The sequence below is a fragment of the Bos grunniens genome, chromosome 16 (genome assembly GCF_055505025.1).
Source record: "Bos grunniens cultivar Pamir isolate PY7600 chromosome 16, Bosgru_T2T1.0, whole genome shotgun sequence".
Taxonomy (NCBI): Eukaryota; Metazoa; Chordata; class Mammalia; order Artiodactyla; family Bovidae; genus Bos; species Bos grunniens.
The window spans coordinates 52,754,605-52,777,819 of NC_141180.1; the positions used below are offsets into that span (position 1 = coordinate 52,754,605).

General features: G+C 38.3%; 1 protein-coding gene across 2 annotated transcripts in view; it reads right to left on the reverse strand.

Annotated features, from left to right (window-relative positions):
* The window catches only part of DNAH14 (dynein axonemal heavy chain 14), a 376,358-nt gene that overhangs the window by 84,131 nt on the left and 269,012 nt on the right, over positions 1-23,215 (reverse strand). For both annotated transcript variants that reach the window (XM_086345146.1, XM_086345147.1), the window contains 6 exons: positions 19,623-19,731; positions 18,187-18,312; positions 13,481-13,575; positions 12,123-12,282; positions 4,467-4,598; positions 4,019-4,114 (listed from right to left, as the gene is read on the reverse strand). In XM_086345146.1, coding sequence (XP_086201272.1) covers positions 4,019-4,114; positions 4,467-4,598; positions 12,123-12,282; positions 13,481-13,575; positions 18,187-18,312; positions 19,623-19,731 — 718 coding nt within the window. The remainder of the gene's footprint in view (positions 1-4,018; positions 4,115-4,466; positions 4,599-12,122; positions 12,283-13,480; positions 13,576-18,186; positions 18,313-19,622; positions 19,732-23,215) is intronic.

Consider the following 23,215-nt stretch of genomic DNA (forward strand, 5'->3'; position numbering starts at 1 on the left):
TTTCTTTTCTTGCTTATACTTTCTGTTTAGATTACTCAGAAAACTCTTTCTTTGTTACTTATGAACTAGTGAGTTATTTAAATATTAAAGTGTAGGGCTTATCAATTCAAATAAACACGTGAAATTTCTATTATATGACAGACAGTTACTGTGCGCCTCCAAGGTAACACATTTAGTGAAATATAAATTTCAATATACAGTGAAATATAATTAAACTAAGGTTCTGGTATTATTTATTTTCCCCAAAGTTTCAGAGACTTTTCAGAATTTTTTTTAATACTAGGACCCAGGTGAACAAAGAAACCTGTTTATAAAATGGGAGACAGTGCATGGTTGAGTAAGTAGAAAATCTCAACAAAGAGTTTAAAACTAATGGAGTTAACTATTACACTCAATTTTAAAATATTAAGTGTAGAAATGGGGCTTCCCAGGTGGTACCAGTGGTAAAGAATCCATCTGCCAGTGCAGGAGACGGGAGACTCAGGTTCAGTCCCTGGGTTGGGAAGATCCCCCTAGAGTAGGAAGTGGCAATCACTCCAGTATTCTTGCCTGGAGAATCCCATGGCCAGAGGAGCCTGGTGGTGTACAGTCCATGGGGCCACAAAGAGTCAGACACGACTGAGCAACTGAGCACACAAATGTAAAAATACACATTTAAAATATACTTGTTTGCATTCAATGAGTTAAAATATTAGAAACTTCTTATGAAGCCTGTAGACCTGGAAGGGAATGTGGAGTATTAGCGAATACAATTCTGAAAAGAATTTGCAGTTTATCTTTCTGTCTTATACCATGCAACAATAATAAAAACAAATGAGCAATACTGTAAACAAACATTTGTTGGATAGATGAGTGAAAATACTAAAACACACACACAAAATAAAGGACATCAGGAAAATTGAGTAAATATCCAAATTGAAAATACCAAGCATCAAAAATAAGCACAATAAAACTACATAGCAACATAAAATAAATTCAGTTCAAATTTGTTGTTATTTCCTTAAAAAATGTCCAATACTTTTTATATCTCTTAAGCTTGCAAGAAATATCTATGGGACCAGGTAGGTAATATAAATACTTGAAGTGAATTGAGGGGTTTATGATAGCCATGTAAGAATGCTAGCTTAGGCTGTCAGATTTCCTGAATTTTCAAGAGAATGTAGATTTTAAATGAAATTTTCAGATTTTAAAATGTTGGTAACTACATTAAAATGTAGGGAAAGATGTTAAGTCCAAATAAAGATGTCAGTGGCCGTCTCAGAAGTATATTGCCTTACCCATTCTCAAAAGGTATGTGAGCTATGTAGGGGAGAGGGATTAATGATCTCAATTCTAGTTTTAGTTTTCATTGTGATACTCTTATTTAAAATTGAGACATCCAAGGAATGTGCTTGTGCTTAGTCGCTAAGTCGTGTCTGACTTCTTTGCAACTCCATGGACTGTAGCCCGTCAGGCTCTTCTGTCCATGGGACTTTTTCAGGCAAGAATACTCAAGTGTGTTGCCGTTTCCTTCTCCAGGGGATCTTCCCCACCCAGGGATCAGACCCATGTCTCTTAAGTCTCCTGCACTGGTAGGCAGATTCTTTACCACTGAGCCACCTGGGAAGCCCATTAAAATAATAACCATGATTTTACACAGCAACAAAGTAATTAATAGAAACAGGCTAAACAGTTTTTAAAAAAAACATAGATTGATATTAAGTCTTCAGTAAACTGAAGTTATAAAGATGTCCTGGGATAAATGGTAAATTGATATATTAGTGATATAACATTAGCTAACATTACTGAGTGTGTTACTATGTGTCAGGCAGTAAGACCTGTACGTTAGTATTTACGTGTGTGTGTGCTCAGTTGCTCAGTCGTGTCCGAATCTTTGTGATGCCATGGACTGTAGCCCACCAGGCTCTGCTGTCCATGGGATTTTCCAGGCAAGAACACTGGAGTGGGTTGCCATTTCCTACTCCAGGGGATCTTCCTAACGCAAAGGTCCAGCCAGCATCTCTTGCACTGGCAGGTGGATTCTTCACTACTGTACCACCTGGGGGAACAAGGAGAGATAAGAAGGCCTTATTAAATGAACAATGAAACAAATGGAGGAAAACAACAGAATGGGCAAAACTAGAGATCTCATAAAATAATTAGAACTATCAAGGGAATATTTCATGCATGGATGAGCAAGATAAAGGACAGAAATGATAAGTACCTAACAGAAGCAGAAGAGATTAAGAAGAGGTGGCAAAAATACACAGAACTATACAAAAAAGGTCTTAATGATCCAGATAACCATGATGGTGTGGTCACTCACCTAGAGTTGGACATCCTGGAGTATGAGGTCAAGTGGGCTTTAGGAAGCATTACTATAAACAAAGCTAGTGGAGGTGATGGAATTCCAACTGAGCTATTTCAAATCCTAAAAGATGATAGTGTTAAAGCACTTCACTCAATGTGCCAGCAAATTTGGAAAATTCAGCAGTGGTCACAGGACTGGAAAAGGTCAGTTTTCATTCCAATCCCAAAGAAGGGCAATGCCAAAGAATGTTCAAACTACTGTACAACTGTACTCATTTCACATGCTAAAAAGGTTATGCTCAAAATCCTTTAAGCTAGAGCTCAACAGTGCATGAATCAAGAACTTTCAGATGTATAGCCTGGGTCTAGAAAAGGCAGAGGAACCAGAGATCAAATTGCCAACATCCACTGGATCATGGAGAAAGCAAAGGAATTTCAGAAAAATATGTACTTCTGCTTCATTGACAATGCTAAAGCCTTTGATTGTGTGGATCACAACAAATTGTGGAAAATTCTTAGAGATGGGAGTATTAGACCACCTTATCTGTCTCCTGAGAAATTTGTATGCAGGCCAAGAAGCAACAGTTAGAACCAGACAAAGAACAACTGACTGGTTCAAAATTGGGAAAGGAGTACTACAAGGCTGTATATTGTCACCCTGCTTTTTTAACTTATATTCAGAACACATAACGTGAAATGCTGGGCTGGATGAATCACAAGCTAGAATTAAGACTGCTGGGAGAAATATCAACAACCTCAGATATGCTAATGGTAACACTCTAATGGCAAGAAAGTGAAGAGAAACTAAAGAGCTTCTTGACAAGGATGAAAGAGGAGAGTGAAAAAGCTGGCTTAAAACTCAACATTCAAAAAACTAAGATCGTTCAACTGGTCCCATCACTTCATGGCAAATAGAAGAGGACAAAGTGGAAACAGTGACAGATTTTATTTTCTTGGGCTTCAAAATCACTGTGGACATTGACTGCAGCCATGAAAAAACACACTTTGCTCTTTGGAAGGTAAGTATGACAAACTTTACTTGACAAAGCTTATTAAAAAGCAGAGATTTCACTTTGCTGACAAAGGTCTGTATAGTCAATACTATGGTTTTTTCTAGTAGTCATGTACAGATGTGATAGTTGGACCATAAAGAAGGCTGAGTGCCACAGAATTGATGCTCTGGAATTGTAGTGCTGGAGAAGTCTCTTGAGAGTCCCTTGGACTGCAAGGAGATCAAACCAGTCCATCCTAAAGGAAATAAACCTTGAATATTCATTGGAAGGACTGATGCTGAAGCTGAAGCTCCAATACTTGGCCTACTTGATGTGAAGAGCTGACTCACTGGAAAAGACCCTGATTCTGGGGAAGATAGAAGGCAAAAGGAGAAGGAGGTGGCAGAGAATGAGATGGTTAGATAGCATCAACAACTCAGTGGATACGAATTTGAGCAAACTCTGGGAGACAGTGAAAGACTGAGGAGGCTGCCATGTTGCAGTCCATGGGGTAGCAAAGAAATCAGACACAGCTTACTGACTAAACAACAACCACACCTGGAAAGCCCTATAGTACTTATATTATTTAATTAATCACAATTGATCTTTTCACTACCTGTATTATTATCTTTATTTTACATTAAACTGATAAAGTCATTGAGATAATGACTCTTTCCTGATGTTTCTGTCTAGTTCATAAAGACTTTGAGAGTCTAACAAGTAAAGAAATTTCTTACCAGCTGTAAACCTCTTTGTTTCTCATCCAACCTTTGTTGTGCTATTTTTAGGACATTTTGAGCTTCAGCCACTTGGATTTGTTTAGGGCCCACCAGCTTAAACAGAATGTCACAAAATTTAAGTGCTTAAGTTCACTGTTAAAAATACCACTTAAGATTAAAAGACACTTACATACGTCAACTCTTAAGCTTTCTTAGAATTAGTGTACAAAGGGAAATTACTTAATATGGAGAAACATTAAAACAAATAAAACAATAGCATAGTTGTCATAAATTCAAGAACATGACAGGAGAATTTGATGTCTAAGAGTTAACATAATATGGTTGTAAAAGTGTTTTTCATTAAGCATTCTTTCCACAGAAGTTCATTTGAGCATTAAATGCTTTTCTGGGACAATGACGTTATCACTTGCAAATTGTTACAGGTGTTTAAGAGGGAAAAGCATACCTTCTGTGCTTCATGGTAGTTATTCAAGGCTATAACCCACTGGCACATAGAGCAACAAGCAACAGAAACGAGAGCAATCTTGTTTGGGTTGAAATCAGGTAAGACTAAAATCTTCTTCAGTTTTATGAAAGCCTAGAGAGAACAATTCATGTTACATGAGAAATATTATTGATCTGACGTTTTCCCCAATCTACACTAGAAATAAATTTTGTTTCAATAAAAACACTCAACTATTCTTCAAAAATAGAATGTAAGACATGCCTGGATACAAACTGGCTCTAGTGTCACTAATATTTTAAAGAAGAGGAGAAAAGCCTCTACTGTTGCTGTTATTGTAGCTATATTATAGTTTTTTTTTTTTTAAAGAACTCCATTTTAAAATGAAAACAAAACAAGTTCTTTCTCTAGTTGTGTGGAATGTGGTGCATAAGGAGGTCTGAAGTCTTCTTGTGTACCTTATGTGTGGTCACCTGGAAAACCACCCTCATTTCTGTTCCATAAGAAGCATTTGGCAGGGCTCAGTCCTGTGCAAAGGTCTGTCTGGCCAATGATGGTGGTATGGCCTGGCACATGCTAGGGCTCACTGAGGACATTGTTCTATAGCTTAGCTGTGTCACATGTCTATGGATTCACCTCATCTAAATGGTACAACCTAGTTTAGAGTTAGCTATATAGTATTTCTCCTATACTTTGGGGAGAAATAATCAGAAGGAAATCTTTCTCAGACTGATACTCCGTGTCCCATCCTTTCTAACCAGGCATTTCCTTTCTTGCCTGGAAGGACAGGACCATTTTGCTGAATAATTCAGATGGAATGTGGTCCATTATTAATGATTACTTGTGTTCTTGTTATCATTTAAAATGCTGTTAGGCTTTTAATCTCATTTCTTTAGATAAGATATTACTTTTTGAGGTTGAAAGATCTATTTAAGCATAACCATAGGGAATCATTTTTGCTAAGAATACTTCAGAGAGTGAAAACTTGTTGCATTAATTCATGAGTGGTATGGGTAACAACACATATTCTGCTAAAAACATTCACCTTGTTCAGGTACTACTCTATACTTCCTAATAGCATAGATTATTATTTTAACTAATTGTGTTGTTAGCTATTTAATGTCTGTTTTCCCTGTTGCAATGAAAGCTTCATAACATCAATAAGTTGGTCTTATAAACTATTATAATGTCTCACAATATCTCTTACCTGGAAAATAACCCATAAATATTTATGGAATTAATTAATGAGTATTCACCCCTTCAGCTGTGACGGTACCATTCATATGTATATAAACCTTTCAATTTGCCCCTGAACTTAGCTCTCAGCTTGGCTCCTATGTCCCTGTTCAGATATTATTCCAGCATCTACACATCCAAAGCCATTTCTATATTATTAGGTAATATTGTTGCAGCAGCAATTACCAAGTAGTACCAAAATCAGTATTAGTTTCCTGTGGCCATTGTAACAAATTACCACAAACTGGGTGACTTAAAACAACAGCAATTTATTCTCTCACAGTTCTGGAGACTGGAAATTTGAAATCAAGGTATAGATCAAGTGGTTCTCTGGGTAAGGACTCTACATGGCCTCCCACTCTCCTGGTGCCCTGAACTCCACTGCTTGCTCAGGACTTTGGTCCTTCTCTCATCCTTCTTGCAGTCCTACAGTAAATCTACATTCTTCAGAATTAAATCTGCTCCGGTGAAACCCTTTACTAGGTGTCCAGACTACCTTATTAAAATTTTTTTCTGTGCTCTAATCTAACCCTCATCTTCTCACACATAAATCAGAATTTGTAAAGTACTCAGAACAGTGTTTGTTTTATATGAACATTTGTTACATGAATGAAAAAAAAATCTCAGAGATCTGGTTCGAGGTAGTGACATAGGAGGATTCTGAACTCCCTCCCTCTCATGGCCACACTGAATCTACAGCTACACACGCATGCATGCTAAGTTGCTTCAGTCACTTCAGTCATTTCTGACTCTGGGTGACCCTATGGACTGTAGCCTGACAGGTTCCTCTGTACATGGAATTCTCTAGGCAAAAATACTGGAGTGGGTTGCCATGCCCTCCTCCAGGAGATCTTCCTGATCTAGGGATCAAACCCCTGTCTCTTGTGTCTCCTGCAAAGGCATGTGGGTTCTTTACCACTAGCGCCCCCTACACATAGGGAGCAATAATATCTGGAAGAAAACCAAAAACTACCTGAGTGACTCCTATACTTGGATGAAAGAGATAAGACCCCACACTGTAACAGGTAGGAGAGGCTGAGACACAACCTTGCCATGGTGTGGTGTCCCACAGTTGGCAGGGAACTCACAACCCTGAGCTCAACTTCAGGACCTGCACCTGAGAAAAAAATTCCACAATACATATAGCTTTAAAAGTCAATAGGGTTGTATCCACAAGACTCAAAAGGTTATAGCAATCTGAGAAACATCCCTTAAAAGGTCCATGGGGACTCACCCATCCCAGGACCCAACACAGAGGACTGACTGAACGTGCCAAGGTTTCCAGTGAAAGAGGCTATTTGCTTATATCAAAACTTCAGTCTGAGGGGTAGGCTTCTCAATTTAACACACCTCTTGGAATGACAAAAAGAAGAACAAATGAAGCACAAAGTTAATAGAAGGAAGGAAAGATCAGTGCAGAAATGGTTACTAAAAAATCGACAGAAAAAAACTCAATAGGATTAAAAGCTGTTTTTCTTATAAAACTTGAAAAATCTGTAGCTAGACTCACTAAGAAAAAGGATAAAGAACATGCAAATCAGTAAAATCAGAAATGAGAATTGAGACGTTGCAACTGATACTATAGAAATATAAAAAATCATAACAGACCACTGGGAAAAATCATATACCAGCAAACTGGACAACCTAAAAGAAATGGATAAATTCCTAGAAATATCCAACCTATCAAGACTGAATCATGAAGAATCAGGAAATCTGAACAGACTGGTTACTAGTAAAAAGATTGAGGTGAAAGTGAAAGTTGCTCAGTCATGTCTGACTCTGCGACCCCACGGACTGCAGCCTGCCAGGCTCCTCTGTCCCTGGAATTCTCCAGGTCAGAATACTGGAGTGGGTTGCCCTCCTCCAGGGGGACCTTCCCAAACCAGACATTGAACCCAGGTCTCTCACATGGCAAGTGGATTCTTTACCATCTGAGCCACCATCAATAAATAAAAACCTCCCAACAAGCAAAAGTCTGGCACCAGTTGGCTTCACTGGTGAATTCTACCAAACATATACAGAGGAGTTGATACCAATCCTTCTCAAATTCTTCCAAAAGACAGAAGAAGAGGAAACACTTTCAAACTCATTTTTGTTTTTTTAATCAGGATAGCATTACCCTGATACTAAAACCAGACAGGATACTACAAGAAAAGAAAATTATCTCTAATGAACATAGACACAAAAATACACAAAAATATAAGCAAATTGAATTCAACAATATATTAAAAGGATCATAAACCATAATCAAGCAGGGTTTTTTTCCAGGGATGGATTTAAGGATGCTTCAGCATCCACGAATCAATCAATGTGGTACACCATATTAACAAAATGAAGGGTAAACATCATATGATCATCTCAATGGATGCAGAAGAAGCATTTGACAAAATTCAATTTTGATTTATGAGAAAGATGCTCAACAAGTTGGCTTTAGAAGGAATATAGCTCAACATAATAAAGGTCATATGTGACAAAGCCATAGCTAACATCATATCAATGAGGAAGAACTGAAATTTGTTTTTATAGGATGAGAAACAAGATAAGGATGCTCACTCTTGCCACTTTTATTCAACACAGTGTTGGAAGTTCTAGCCATAGACAGTAGGCAAAAAAAAAAGCAACTAAATTAAAAAAGAAGACATAAAACTGTCACTATTTCCAGACGACATAATATTAAATGTAGAATACCCTAAAGCTTCTACCAAAACAGTGTTAGAACTAACGAATTCCATAAAGTTGCAGTAGACAAAACTAGTATGTAAAAATTAGTTGCATTTCTATACACAAACAAACTCTTATAAAGAGAAATTTAGATTTTCTAATGTAGAAAATCCCATTTATAACTGCATCAAAAAGAATAAAATATCTAAAAATATATTTAACTAAAGAAGTGAAATATCTGATACTGAAAACTAAAGACATTGATGAAGGAAATTAAAGAAGACACAATAAATGGAGAGATCATTTGTGCTTATAGATTGAAAAAATTAATATTGTTAAAATACTCTTTGCTACCCAAAGCAATCTACAGATTCAAAACAATACTTACCAAAATTCCAATGGCATTTTTCACAGAAATAGAATAAACAATCCTAAAATATGTATGGAACCATAAAAGACCCTGAATAGACAAAGGAACCTTGAGAAAAAACAAAGAGGGAGGCATCTTGATTTCTGTTTTCCACCTATATTATAGAACTGTGGTAAACAAAACAATGTTGTATTGGCATAAAAACAGACACATAGATCAAGGAAATGGCAACTCACTTCAGTACTCTTGCCTGGAGAATCCCAGGGATGGGGGAGCCTGGTGGGCTGCCGTCTATGGGGTCGCACAGAGTCGGACACGACTGAAGCGACTTAGCAGCAGCAGCAGCAGATCAATGGAATGGAGTAGAGAGCCCAGAAATGAACACAAGTGTATATGGTCTATTAATTTAAATAAAGGAGCCAAAAATATACAATAGGTGAAAGGACAGTCTCTTTAATAAGTGGTGTTGGGAAAACTGAACAGCTACATGCAAAAGAATGAAACTGAACCACTATCTTACACCATACAGAAATTAACTCAAAATTAATTGAAGACTTGAACATGAGACCCAAAATCATAAAACTCCTGGAAGAAAACAGGCTGTAAGCCACTTGACATTGATCTCGGTGATTTTGGATTTGACACAAAAAGCAAGGCAATAATAGCAAAAATAAGTAAGTGTGATGGGCAGAGGAGCCTGGTGGGCTACAGTCCATGCGGTCTCGAAGAGTCAGACACTACTGGGAGACTTCACTTTCACTTTTCACTTTCATGCATTGGAGAGGGAAATGGCAACCCACTCCAGTGTTCTTGCCTGGAGAATCCCAGGGACAGGGGAGCCTGGCAGGCTGCCGTCTATGGGGTCGCACAGAGTCGGACACGACTGAAGCGACTTAGCAGCAGCAGCAGCAGCAGCAAGTAAGTGTTGATTACCTCAAATTAGAAAGTTGCACAGCAAAGGAAACCATCAATGAAAAGAAAAAGCAATCTAGAAAATGGGAGAAAATATTTGCAAACCATATATATAATAAAAGGTTAACATTCAAAATAAATGGGGCTTCCCACATGGTGCAGTGGTAAAGAATCCGCCTGCCTGGAATCACCATCTGGAGACCTGGACGTGAGATGGCAACATTGCCTTCCGTGAAGGAAGAAGCAGAAGAGGCCTGGTGGCATCGCGTAGGGTGTGGGGCCCGTCCTGCCTGCCGCGCCCTCTCCACGTGTGTCCTGTCCTGGGACTCGCCGGAGCCCCGGGTGTGGACCCTCGCGGAGGGGCTGGGAGTGGTCCCCCTTAGCTCTGCACTTCCTAGTTTGGACCATTTCACACCCGAGGCTGCTGTTGCTTTCCAGGCATTTGGCTGGTGCCCCAAGTCTTCCTGTGCAGCCGCAGACCAGGAGCCACGGCCCGAGGTCGGCCCCAGGGGCGCCGGGCCTCCTTCCTTCCTTCACTACCAGCTCTAACCTCGCCCGGGCCGGCTCCTTGCCTCAGGGGGACCTCCGTCTCCCATTTCTCACGAAGCTTCTGGTTTTCCCTGGGACCAGTGTGGGCCATGATCCACAGAACTCGTCTGCTGGCCTGGGGGCCAGAGCTTTTTCATTTACGTTGAAAAAGCAGTGACTCCTTTAGCATCGGCTCTCAGAAAGTCGGGGGCTTCCCTGGTGGCTCAGACAGTAAAGCGTCTGCATACAATGCCGGAGATCCGGGTTCAATCCCTGAGTCGGGAAGATCCCCTGGAGAAGGAAATGGCAACCCCACTCCAGTACTCTTGCCTGGAAAATTTCATGGACTGAGGAGCCTGGTAGGCTACAGTACAGTACATGGGGAAGCAAGGAGTTGGACACGACTTGGCGACTTCACTCACTCACTCAGGTGTGATCCCTGAGAAAATCCTCTGGAGTAGGAAATGGCAACTTAACTCCAGTATTCTTGCCTGGAAAACCTCTGGTGGAGCCTGGTGGGCTCCAGTCCATAGACTCGCAAAGAGTCGGACATGACTGAACGACTAAGTAGGGGCACACACTTACTCACACGTATCCCAAATAAATAATTCATCTAATCCAACAGCAAAAACACCAATCTGATTTTAAAATGGGCAAAGGATCTGAATACATGTTTTCCCAAAGAAGACATACAGATAGGTAACAGGTATATGCAAAGGTGTTTAACATCATTAATAATCAGGGAAATACAAACAACTACAATGAGCTATCACTGTTAAAATGGTTATTATCAAAACCACAAACAACAACTGTAGGTGAGAAAGTGGAATACTTGTGCACTGTTAGTAGAAATGTAAGTTGATGAATCACTATAGAAAACAGTAAGAGATCTCTTCAACAATTAAAACAGAAGTGCCAAAGATCTAGTAAGTTACCTTCTGGGTATTTATCTGAAGGAAACAAAAACACTAACTCAGAAAGATATATTCACCCTCATTTTAACTGCAGCATTATTTACAATAGCTGAGACATGGAAGGAGCTGAAGGGTCCATTAATGGATGAATGCATAAAGAAAATGTGAAAAAAAACACACACACAATGGACTATTACTCAGCCGTAAAAAGAAGGAAATTCTTCCCTTTTTTATAACTAGAATGGGTCTTGAGAACACTATGCTGAGTGAAATGAGTCAGACAGAGAAAAATAGGTATCATATGATCTCATGTATGTATAGAACCTAAAAAAAAAGAAAACAAAAACCAAAATGAACTCATAGATACGGAAAGCAGATTGGTGATTACCAGGGGTGGGGAGCTAGGGATGGTGAAAATGGGTGGAGGTGGTCAAAAGGTACAAACTTCTAGTTATAAAATAAATAAGTCCTGGAGATATAATGTACAGCATGGTGGCTATATTACTAATCCTGTATATCTAAAAGTTTCAAGGAGAGTGAATCTTGAAAGTTCTCATCACAAGAAAAAATGTTTGTAACTATGTGTGGTGATGGATATTAACTAGACTTTCTGTGGTGATTATTTTGCAATGTATACAAATATCAAATCAGTATGCTGTACACCTAAAACTAATATAATGTTGTATATCAATTATATATCAATTAAAAAATCTCAGACACCTTTATCCATACCTTGTACTTTCATAGGGTTTTATAATCCATCCAGAAAAAAATTTCCCCCACTATTGACCTCTCCTATTTCATTATATAAACAGATCCTGAGACATGACATTTTTCTAATTTTGGTGACATATTGCTTTATCTTATCACTTCCAGAAAACCATTTACAGTTGCATATACAGCTTGCTCTCTGATCTTTTACCCTCACCATTGTCTTCCAATTCTAATGCAAGACTCCAGTGTTAATACTTCCATTGGACTTGCAGATTATAAGTATGGAATGTATCAATTATGCATTAATTAGAGATGAACTTTTACCTTCTCAGGTATGCTGTCCTTGTCAATGTTAATCAATTTTTTTAGGAAACCAGTTTCTGAAAGAAGTAACTTTGCTGTAGTCCAGTTAGGTTTCTTTTGCAGAAGAATACAAACTGCATTCATGACAGTCAGTACAAGGTAAGGAGGCCGTGTATATACTCTGTAATAAATGGTTAAATCTAATCAACTTCATAACTGAAATCAAAGATACCCTGTAAACTATCTCAAAAGATAACACACACAGATTTTTAACAAGTTTTTGGTAAGAAGATCTAATTGCCAATATATAGCTATTTCATTATTGGGTATCTTCAAAAATTTGAGTATCTTTAGAACATGGGTATCTTTGCTTTAGAAAGATGAAATGAATAACACTTAACTATGTAGAACACACAAGTTAGATGTTAATTATTTTCATTACAAAAGTATTTGCTGCAGAGTTCTTTAAAAGAAGGACCTCTCCTCTTTCATCCCAGGATTGGTTTACTGATAGCCACTTGACAGAAACAGTTGGGGTAGTTGAGAGTCAACCCTATTCCTGTAATTTGAAGGGTGCTGTAAGGTGCAACTCTCTTTAAACACATCCTCTGATTATTATTCATCCTGATCTAAAATTCCTACTCTAAAGATCACAGATAATAGAGAGTTGAGGGAGGAGGGTAGATGGGAATTTGTATCTTAAGTTATTAATGACGTAATTATTGGAACTTTGGAAGTTGCCTCTTAGCTACGTCTGAATCAGCTGACACGTGTTTGTGCATGCTAAGTCCCTTCAGTTGTGGAAACAGCAGGTGGGAAAGAGAATGGACTAAACTGTCTCTGCTGCATGTCCTAAGAATAGCAATGAAGATCATATCAAAGGCATTTCATTTGTCTGGCATTTTGAAGTGAAGTGAAATGTACATTAGCAACATCACAAGGGATAATGTTTTAAAAAAAACAAACCAAAAAATAAATAAATAAAACCAAGGCATATGCAAGGAATTCAAGCATTAGGTTAGTTTTCTTTAGCTTTAGTACAAGGGCAGGGGAAAAGGCCTGCTTAATCAGAGGAAACCAGTTAGCATTAATCTTTTTTGAGCACTTGCCTTATGCCAGACTATTCTAAACATTTTACATGTTTCAACTCATCCAATCCTTTCAGCATTTATTATTACCCCAGTTGCATAGAAAAGAAGTTGAGACACAGAAAGGCTGTATACTAGAAAGCAGCAGTGCCAGAATTCCAACCCAGGAAGCTTGGTACCAGAGCCCACGATAGGTAACATGGCTTATTCTAAAAGTGGGATATAGACTTAACTTTTCCCATGTATTTTTGAGTTCTTGCAACTCAAAAGAGACTTCAGTAAATTACTCACCTTAATTCAGAGACATCAGCTTTATCCAGGGCGTTTAGAGCCACAATTGCCTTGTCGAGAGCTGGCAGTACACTTTTTAATTCATTGTCAGCTTTCTGCAATAAAGTTATAAGTCCCTAAATACATATGAATAAATATAGTTGCATACTTAAAATTTTTATATTTTTAAGTTGGAAAATGTAATGCAACATTTTTACAGTGCCCATAAGTTATGCTTCTGTATGACTTAGGGATGCACACACATGCTTGCACTGTTAGAAACATGTGTTACTGTCCTAAATTAATGTATTTTGCAATCTCTGATGAGAAGTTATCTGTGAGAAGCGAAAACATTGAGTGTTTTCTGCCTTCTGTGTTAGACTTAGTGTAGTTTTAACGTTGCCCTTTTGGGAGTGGTCCACTTAAAGATGGAATTCTAAATAATCCATCTGCCAATCGGGAGACACCGGTTTGATCCTTGAGTCAGGAATATCCCCTAGAAGAGGAAATGGCAACCCACTCCAGTATTCTTGCCTGGAGAAGTCCATGGACAGAGGAGCCTGGCGGGCTACAGTCCGTGGGTTGCAAAGAGTTGGACACACTAAGTGACTGAACATGCCGCTTAAAGACAGATTACGGTAAAGCTGCTGCTGCTGCTAAGTCGCTTCAGTCGTGTCCGACTCTGTGCGACCCCATAGACGGCAGCCCACCAGGCTCCCCCGTCCCTGGGATTCTCCAGGCAAGAACACTGGAGTGGGTTGCCATTTCCTTCTCCAATGCATGAAAGTGAAAAGTGAAAGTGAAGTCACTCAGTCGTGTCTGACTTGTAGCAACCCCATGGACTGCAGCTTACAAGGCTCCTCCATCCATGGGATTTTCTAGGCAAGAGTACTGGAGTGGGATGCCATTGCCTTCATTAGCTTCTCTGTAAAGCTAACGAAGCTTAAAACCCCTCAGCTGCACAGATCCCCTTCCAAGTTCCTGGAAGGAATTTTGCCAGTATGTGTGCAGGGTTATACATTTTTGTAAGACATGCAAAAGTAAGACATTCTATTTGCAATCAAAGAGTCGGACACGACTGAGCGACTGAACTGAACTGAAGATCAATTTCTCTTTACCCTTTTGACTGACTCTTTGTCGGGTATTCTATCATGAAAGGTGGTGCTGGAATGACTGGATATTTTTGGGATTTCGCTAACAAGCTGACTTGGGGGTTATGTTTATGTTGCTTAGAGTCACTTGTCTGTATAATTAAGTTATTACATGCTATTACAAATATGAATGACTTCTAGAAATACTTCTGTTGTCTGCTGTTCCAACTTTCCTGGTGATGTGACACTAAGGTGAAGGGCCAGAGGTCATACTATGATATAACTTGTACTTATAGTGCCCAGCATCAGAATCTTGTCTGTAGAAAATCCTTCCACTTATTAAGATAAGTAAAATTGTAAGTAGATGGTAGATCCTCATTGACACCTACTCAAAATGGAAGTTCATTCTTCCATGAATATAGTTGATAATGCAATGTACACTATTCTAAACCCATACATCCCATTTTTTTGATGAGTTATTCAACAAGAATTAATCAGGATTCATGGACTTTTCGGTAATAATTATCGTAATTTGGAAAGATGTTTTAAAATGTCTCATTGAAAGAAGTAAGAAATTACAGATTCCTTGTACAGATATATGTCAAAGGTGCCTTATTTTATAATTTTTAATTCTTATCAGATCATCTTCAGAAAACAAAGCAGTTCTAAGGACTGTTTATTTGGTTTGTATCACTTCTCTCATTGCCTGAATAATTCTGTCTTTTTAAACTGGCCAATTTCCCTCTGTTCCCTCCAGTCAGAATTCCAATAGGAACCAGTCTGGTGTAGCAGATTACCAAATGTTCAACCCTGGTCTGATCAATGGCCACCCCTAGTCAGAGAAGGCAGAGAGTGGAATTTCACATTTTTCATGTGCAAAGGTTTTTCATGGAGCAACTCCATCAATTAAAAAAAAAATATATATATATTAGCTAAAACCTCAGTTGGGGGAATTATTTATGTATGTTAAATACAAAAGCTACTATCATTAGCTAATATCTCAAAGTATCATAATAAATATTTAGGCAAGGTTTATTATAAACAATAGTGAATGTGAATAGATATTTCTAATAGCCTTTTTGATAATTTCAAAATATTTTGCTTGGCTCCTTGTTAGATCTGATTAGATCATCATTAAAAACATGGCTGAAGAATAAATAGTTCATACCAGAGATATGAGCGGTATCGGCCTGCCGTCTTCTCATTCTTCGCTTGTACTTTCAGTGTTAGCATTATTTTCAATCCAAGGTTTCTCTGAGAACCCTTTTCAAGCTACCTGTCCATATTTTAATTGCTTATTTACTTTAAGCTGGATAACATAATAGGTAAATCCCCTCACTTGGACACAAATAAACTGCAGGGCTTCCTGCTGAGCATTGAGGAAATGAGGAGGCCACCGCAACCAACCCTTCCATCCTTCAGATGATCCTCTTGGAGGCCACATGCATTTCTGATATGGGTTGAATGAGTTTTATTCATTGTAACCAGAAGAACCAGACTATCTATTTTCTTAAGGGACCCTCTGTCTTTGCACTTCACTTAATAGTACCTTGCATGTAGTAGGTATTAATATAAATATTTTCTGGGAAAAAAATGAAAAACAGGCAAAGTTGGAACAGAGACAGGGATCAAGACCATCTCCATGGAAAAGAAATGCAAAAAAGCAAAATGGCTGTCTGGGGAGGCCTTGCAAATAGCTGTGAAAAGAAGAGAAGCGAAAAGCAAAGGAGCAAAGGACACATATAAGAATGTGAATGCAGAGTTCCAAAGAATAGCAAGAAGAGATAAGAAAGCCTTCCTCAGCGATCAATGCAAAGAAATAGAGGAAAACAACAGAATGGGAAAGACTAGAGATCTCTTCAAGAAAATCAGAGATACCAAGGGAACATTTCATGCAAAGATGGGCTCGATAAAGGACAGAAATGGTAGGGACCTAACAGAAGCAGAAGATATTAAAAAGAGGTGGCAAGAATACACAGAAGAACTGTACAAAAAAGATCTTCATGACCAAGATAATCACGATGGTATGATCACTCACCTAGAGCCAGACATCCTGGAATGTGAAGTCAAGTGGGCCTTAAACAAAGCTAGTGGAGGTGATGGAATTCCAGTTGAGCTATTTCAAATCCTGAAAGATGATGCTGTGCAAGTGCTGCACTCAATATGTCAGCACATTTGGAAAACTCAGCAGTGGCCACAGGACTGGAAAAGGTCAGTTTTCATTCCAATCCCAAAGAAAGGCAATGCCAAAGAATGCTCAGACTACCGCACAATTGAACTCATCTCACACACTAGTAAAGTAATGCTCAAAATTCTCCAAACCAGGCTTCAGCAATATGTGAACCGTGAACTTCCAGATATTCAAGCTGGTTTTAGAAAAGGCAGAGGAACCAGAGATCAAATTGCCAACATCCGCTGGATCATGGAAAAAGCAAGAGAGTTCCAGAAAAACATCTATTTCTGCTTTATTGACTGTGCCAAAGTCTTTGAGTGTGTGGATCACAATAAACTGTGGAAAATTCTTCAAGAGATGAGAATACCAGACCACCTGACCTGCCTCTTGAGAAACCTATATGCAGGTCAGAAAGCAACAGTTAGAACTGGACATGGAACAACAGACTGGTTCCAAATAGGAAAAGGAGTACATCAAGGCTGTATATTGTCACCCTGCTTATTTAACTTATATGCAGAGTACATCATGAGAAACGCTGGGCTGGAAGAAGCATAAGCTGGAATCAAGATTGCTGGGAGAAATATCAATAACCTCAGATATGCAGATGACACCACCCTTATGGCAGAAAGTGAAGAGGAACTCAAAAGCCTCTTGATGAAAGTGAAAGTGGAGAGTGAAAAAGTTGGCTTAAAGCTCAACATTCAGAAAACGAAGATCATGGCATCTGGTCCCATCACTTCATGGGAAATAGATGGGGAAACAGTGGAAACAGTGTCAGACTTTATTTTTTGGGGCTCCTAAATCACTGCAGATGGTGACTGCAGCCATGAAATTAAAAGACGCTTACTCTTTGGAAGAAAAGTTATGACCAACCTAGATAGCATATTGAAAAGCAGAGACATTACTTTGCCAACAAAGGTCCCTCTAGTCAAGGTTATGGTTTTTCCAGTAGTCATGCATATATGCGAGAGTTGGACTGTGAAGAAGGCTGAGCGCCAAAGAACGGATGCTTTTGAACTGTGGTGTCGGAGAAGACTCTTGAGAGTCCCTTGGACTGCAAGGAGATCCAACCAGTCCATTCTGAAGGAGATCAACCCTGGGTGTTCTTTGGAAGGAATGATGCTGAAGCTGAAACTCCAGTACTTTGGCCACCTCATGCGAAAAGTTGACTCATTGGAAAAGACTCTGATGCTGGGAGGGATTTGGGGCAGGAGGAGAAGGGGATGACAGAGGATGAGATGGCTGGATGGCATCACTGACTCGATGGACCTGAGTTTGAGTGAACTCCGGGAGTTGGTGATGGACAGGGAGGCCTGGCATGCTGAGATTCATGGGGTCACAAAGAGTCGGACACGACTGAGTGACTGAACTGAACTGAACTGAGCCTGACTTTTAAATTTTTGGGGTAGGAAACAATTTTACAAATCTCTAAGTGACTTTCATTGAGTATATTTTAATTTTACCTGAGCATACTCTTCTACGATTCTTACTTCTTCTGCCATGATTTCTTCATCCTGTTTAACAAGCATCTGAACTTTCTCAACCACTTGGGAATCTTTCTGTAGTTTTTCCATTAGGATTTCTTTCTCCTAATGAACCAAACAACTCTTCTTAAAATAAGTTTTAAGAGACATGATATCTTTTTAAAAAGAGAAATCAAATAGCTTATTTCATTCTTAGAGAATTTGTCAAATCACCTCAAAATATATTTGTTTAATAGACTAATAAAAATGATTACAACAAATATAATTTCATAAAATTATAATTTCATACAAATATAATTTCATACAATTTCATACATATAAAGATTGATGATGAGTAATGATTTTTAGAATACTTGGCCAACTGCAAGTTATCACAGTGCATTTCAGATGTATTTAAGTAATAACTGCAGATTTTTCTATTTCTTTTATAATTAGGTAAATACTTATTATTGGCTTCCCAGGTGGGTCAGTATTAAAGAATGCAGCTGCCAATGCAGGAGATGTGGATTGGATCCCTGGGGAAGGAAGATCCCCTGGAGGAAGAAATGGCAACCCACTCCAGTATTCTTGCCTGGAAAATTCCATGGACAGAGGAGTCTGGTGTTCTACAGTCCATGGGGTCACAAAGAGTCAGACACAACTGAGCGACTGAGCACATGATAATATCAATTATCACATTTAATTATTAGAATATAATAATGGCTGAGTAATACGCCATTACATATAGGTACCACATCTTTTTTTATCCAGTCATCTGTCGATGGATATCTACGTTGCTTCCATGTCCTACTGTAAATAGTGTTGCAATGAACATTGGGGTACATGAGTCTTTTTGAGGTACTGTTTTCTCAGGGTATATGTCCAGTAGTGGAATTGCTGGGTCATATGGCAATTTGCACAGATGTAGGCACAAGGCAATTCCCTGCCTTGTGGACATAGGGCAGGAAGGAGAGGGTGGGACCAACTGAAAGAGCAGCAGTGACGTACAGACACTACCACATACAGAATAGACAGTGGGAAGCTGCTGCATAGCACAGGGAGCTCAGCTTGGTGCTGTGATGACCTAGAGGGTTGGAATGGGGCTGGGTGTGAGGGAGGTCCCAGAAGGAGGGTATATATGTACACATATGGCTGAATCATGTGGTTGTATAGCAGAAACTAACACGATATTATAAACCAATTATATTTCAATAAAAATAAATTAAAAAAGACAATGATGTTACTACTTTGCTATTGTGTTGTTACTGCTTTCCTCATTTTACAGATAAGGAAACTAAGACTAAGAGAGGTTGCACAGCTGCATGGTAATAAAGCTGAAGTTCTAACCCATATTTGTCAAGTATCAGCTTCTGCTTTCAAACACCATTCCATGTTAAACCATAAAATTTAAAAAAGAGATCCAAAATCAAACACACCTTTGTTTTTTGTTCTATTTGAGGGCCAAGAATCAAGAGCTCCTCCTGCATATCTGTGACTAGAGCAGTTGTTTCCAGGATCTTGGATAGGCCCATATGGAAACGTTCCCTGAAGGGAAAGAAAGTATTAAGAGAGCATTTTGTTGTTGTTCAGTTGCTCAGTCATGTCCAACTCTCTGCGACCCCATGGACTGCAGCACACCAGGCTTCTCTGTCCTTCACTATCTCCTGGAGTTTGTTCAAATTCATATCCATTGAGTCAATGACCCAAGCATCTCATCCTGTCATTCCCTTTTCTCTCCTCATGCCCTCAGTCTTTCCCAGCATCAGGGTCTTTTCCAATGAGTCGGCTCTTTGCATCAATTAAGAAAGTATAGATATAACAAAATAATAGCCAAGCAAGATTCACTGTAATCATGGACTGGAGGACCACATAGTAAAGAGGCCCATTCTCCCCAAAATGATATATAGGTTTCCTGTCAGAATCTCAGTAAAAAAAATATTTTTTATGTATAGATGTGCTTATTCTAAAATTTATATGGAAAGGCAAATGAACTAAGGTAATTAAAATAATTTTGAAAAAAAAGAATAAAGTGGGTGGAATTATTCTACCTGATTGTAAGACTGATTACATAGCGACAGTAATCAAGATTATATTGGTATTGGCAGAGAGATAGATATGAAGATTGACGGAACAGATAGAGAAGACAAAAGTAAACCCACACAAGTACACCTAACTCAGTTTTGACAAAGGTGCAAAAGCAAGAGAGGAAGATAAGGTTTTTCAACCAATGGTGCTGGGGCATCAGTTACATCAGATGAACTGTAACCTAACCTTACACCTTATGTTTATGCAAAAATTAACTTGAAATGGACCATAGAATTAAATGTAAAACTATACTACTTTCAGAAGAAAATATAGGAAAAAGTGATCAGGATCTAGGGTTTGGTGAAGAGTTCTTAGACACGAGAAGCATAATTTATAAAAGAAAAAAAATCATAAATTGGACTTCATCAAAAATTAGGACCCTTTTCTCTGTGAAAGGGAGAATGAAAATACAAGTTACCAACTGGAATAAGATACTTGTAATCCACATATCTGACAAAGGACTTATTTTAGAATATATAAAGAATTCTCAAACTAACAATGAAAAACTTGAACAATTTAGAAAATGTGAAAAAGATATGAAGAGACATTAAATTTAAAAGGATATATGGATGGCAAATAAGGGAATGAAAAGATATTCAGCATCACTAACCATTAAGGTGTAAATTAAGATCACAATGTCATATAATTACATACTTATTAGTCAATATACAAAATAGTGACAATACCAAATGCTCTCAAGCATGCAGAGAAACTGACTCTCCCATACATAATTTATAAAACTACAAAAAACAGTACAGTCATTTTGAGTAACAATTTGATATTTTCTTCATAGGTCAGAGGACCTAACAGTTACACTCTTGCCATTTATCCTAGAAAAATAGAAATTTATATCTGCCCAGAAACCTGTACAGAGATATATTCATAATAACTCCAAATTAGAATCAGCCCAAATTCCTTCAATGGTTAGACAAATTGTGGTACACCCATAGGGACTATTACTTTAGCAATAAAATGGAATAAACTCATGATACATGCAATAGCTTAGATCCCAGAGGCATTATGTTGAGTGAAAGCACTATCGCTCTCTGTATGTGAAGAATAAAAATGTAGAAATGCAGAACAGATTAGCAGTTGCAAGGTATTTGGAATAGGAGGAGGAAAAGAGTGGGAGTGACTGTAAAGAGGGTAGCAGTAGGGGGAATCTTTGTGGTAATGAACTCGTTCTATATCTTGCTTGCTGTTGTGGTTATACAAATTGCTACAAATGATAAAGTTGAATGGCATGGAACTATAAACACACATTGTACCAATGACAGTTTTCCGGTTTTGATGTTGTACTACAGTCATGTAAAATGTGAGCACGAGAGAAACTGAGTAAGAGGTACTTTGGACCTCTCTGTACTACTTTTGTAACTTCCTGTGATCTAATAATGTCCAAAACAAATTTTCTTTTTAAATAAGAAACAATAAGATAAGTTTGAAAATTTTTCATTTATCTATTCACTAGAATAAAAAACTGAAAATATACATTTGTATGGAATAAAATAAATGAAAGATTTAAATAAGAAGACTACTAAGCTATTGGTCCACAAAATTTTAGTTCTAAGACAGGGAATAAGTTCCATAGAGCATTTTCTAAAAATTGAATATATGGTTTCTATTTCTTGGGCTTTCATAATCTATGAGAACATCATCACCCATACCCTTTAAATTGTGAATTACACAGATATTTTTGATATTTTATTTTTTATCTAGCTCTAGGATAGGTCCTCAAAAGTCTCATGTGGATTACCACATTAGCTTTCAAGTCTTGTTTTTATTTTTTGTCTCTCTCCAATTTATTCTCCATACCAGAGTGATCTTCCTAAAATAAGTCTATTTATACTATTTACCTATTTAAAGAGTTGTTATTTGTTGTGTGTTGTGTACATCAGACGTTGCGCTTAGCATTTAATTTGTAAACATATGACCCCCTAGAAACAGGTGATATTAAAAATATAATGGACTCTAAGGGAAAACTAAAGAAACACAGACAACTGAAACTAAGCTCCCAATGAAGCGCACTCTTATGACAGGTAATCTGGGCTTTAAAAGTGATTATTTCCCAAAAGGGTATCTCCCACTGAAACAGGATGCTAAATGTTTTGGGGGTGGAGAAGAGGCGTGGACTGGCTGTAAGAGACCCAAAGCACATAATTAACCCTTCCCTTCCCTTTTTTCCTGTCCCATATCTATCCCTGGGAAACTTCTTACTGGATTTGTAAGAAGTAAAGAAGAGCTATGAAGTTGGGACTTATCACCTGGTGCTTCTTTTTACCAAATAGTTATACTTGATGGCTATAAGCGCTATTGGATATTGATGATAATGATCATGCACATAAGGGGATAACTTATGGTAATCCTGATTACACATCAGGGGGGTAAGGAGATGTTCTACAATAGTTCAAGGTAATAAGGAAGAAACTATTGAGCAACTTAAGGATGTACAATGTGGGTAAGACATGGGGAAGACTGTGGATGAAGTGATTGTGACAGACACTGGTCATACCAATCATGACTGCGAATGGAGAGCAACAACCCTGGATGGTGGGAAGGGGACACCTTAAAACCTGGAGGTTGGAGGTAGAAGGAAGTTCCATTAATTCCTTATAACTCTTGTCTATAGGGCATCTGGCCAATTTACCCAGCCTGTGGCCATCATACTCAATTTAATCACCAACCAACAAAAGGCTTAATCCATGGACTTTCAGAAGCATTTTAGGAGCTGCTAACCCAGAGGAGTGAATGGCCTTTATGTAAAACAATGGAACAAGATTAACCTTTTGAACTAATAGGATTGTTTTCACAGACTGTAGCAACTGTTGTACAATTGATGTTGAATGTACCACTCAAAGTTGTTGACAAAAAATAAATGAGATTCTGATACCATGTGGGTAAAATGCTGCTGCTGAGGTTGGTACTGCTTCTGTAAATGTCAGGTCTA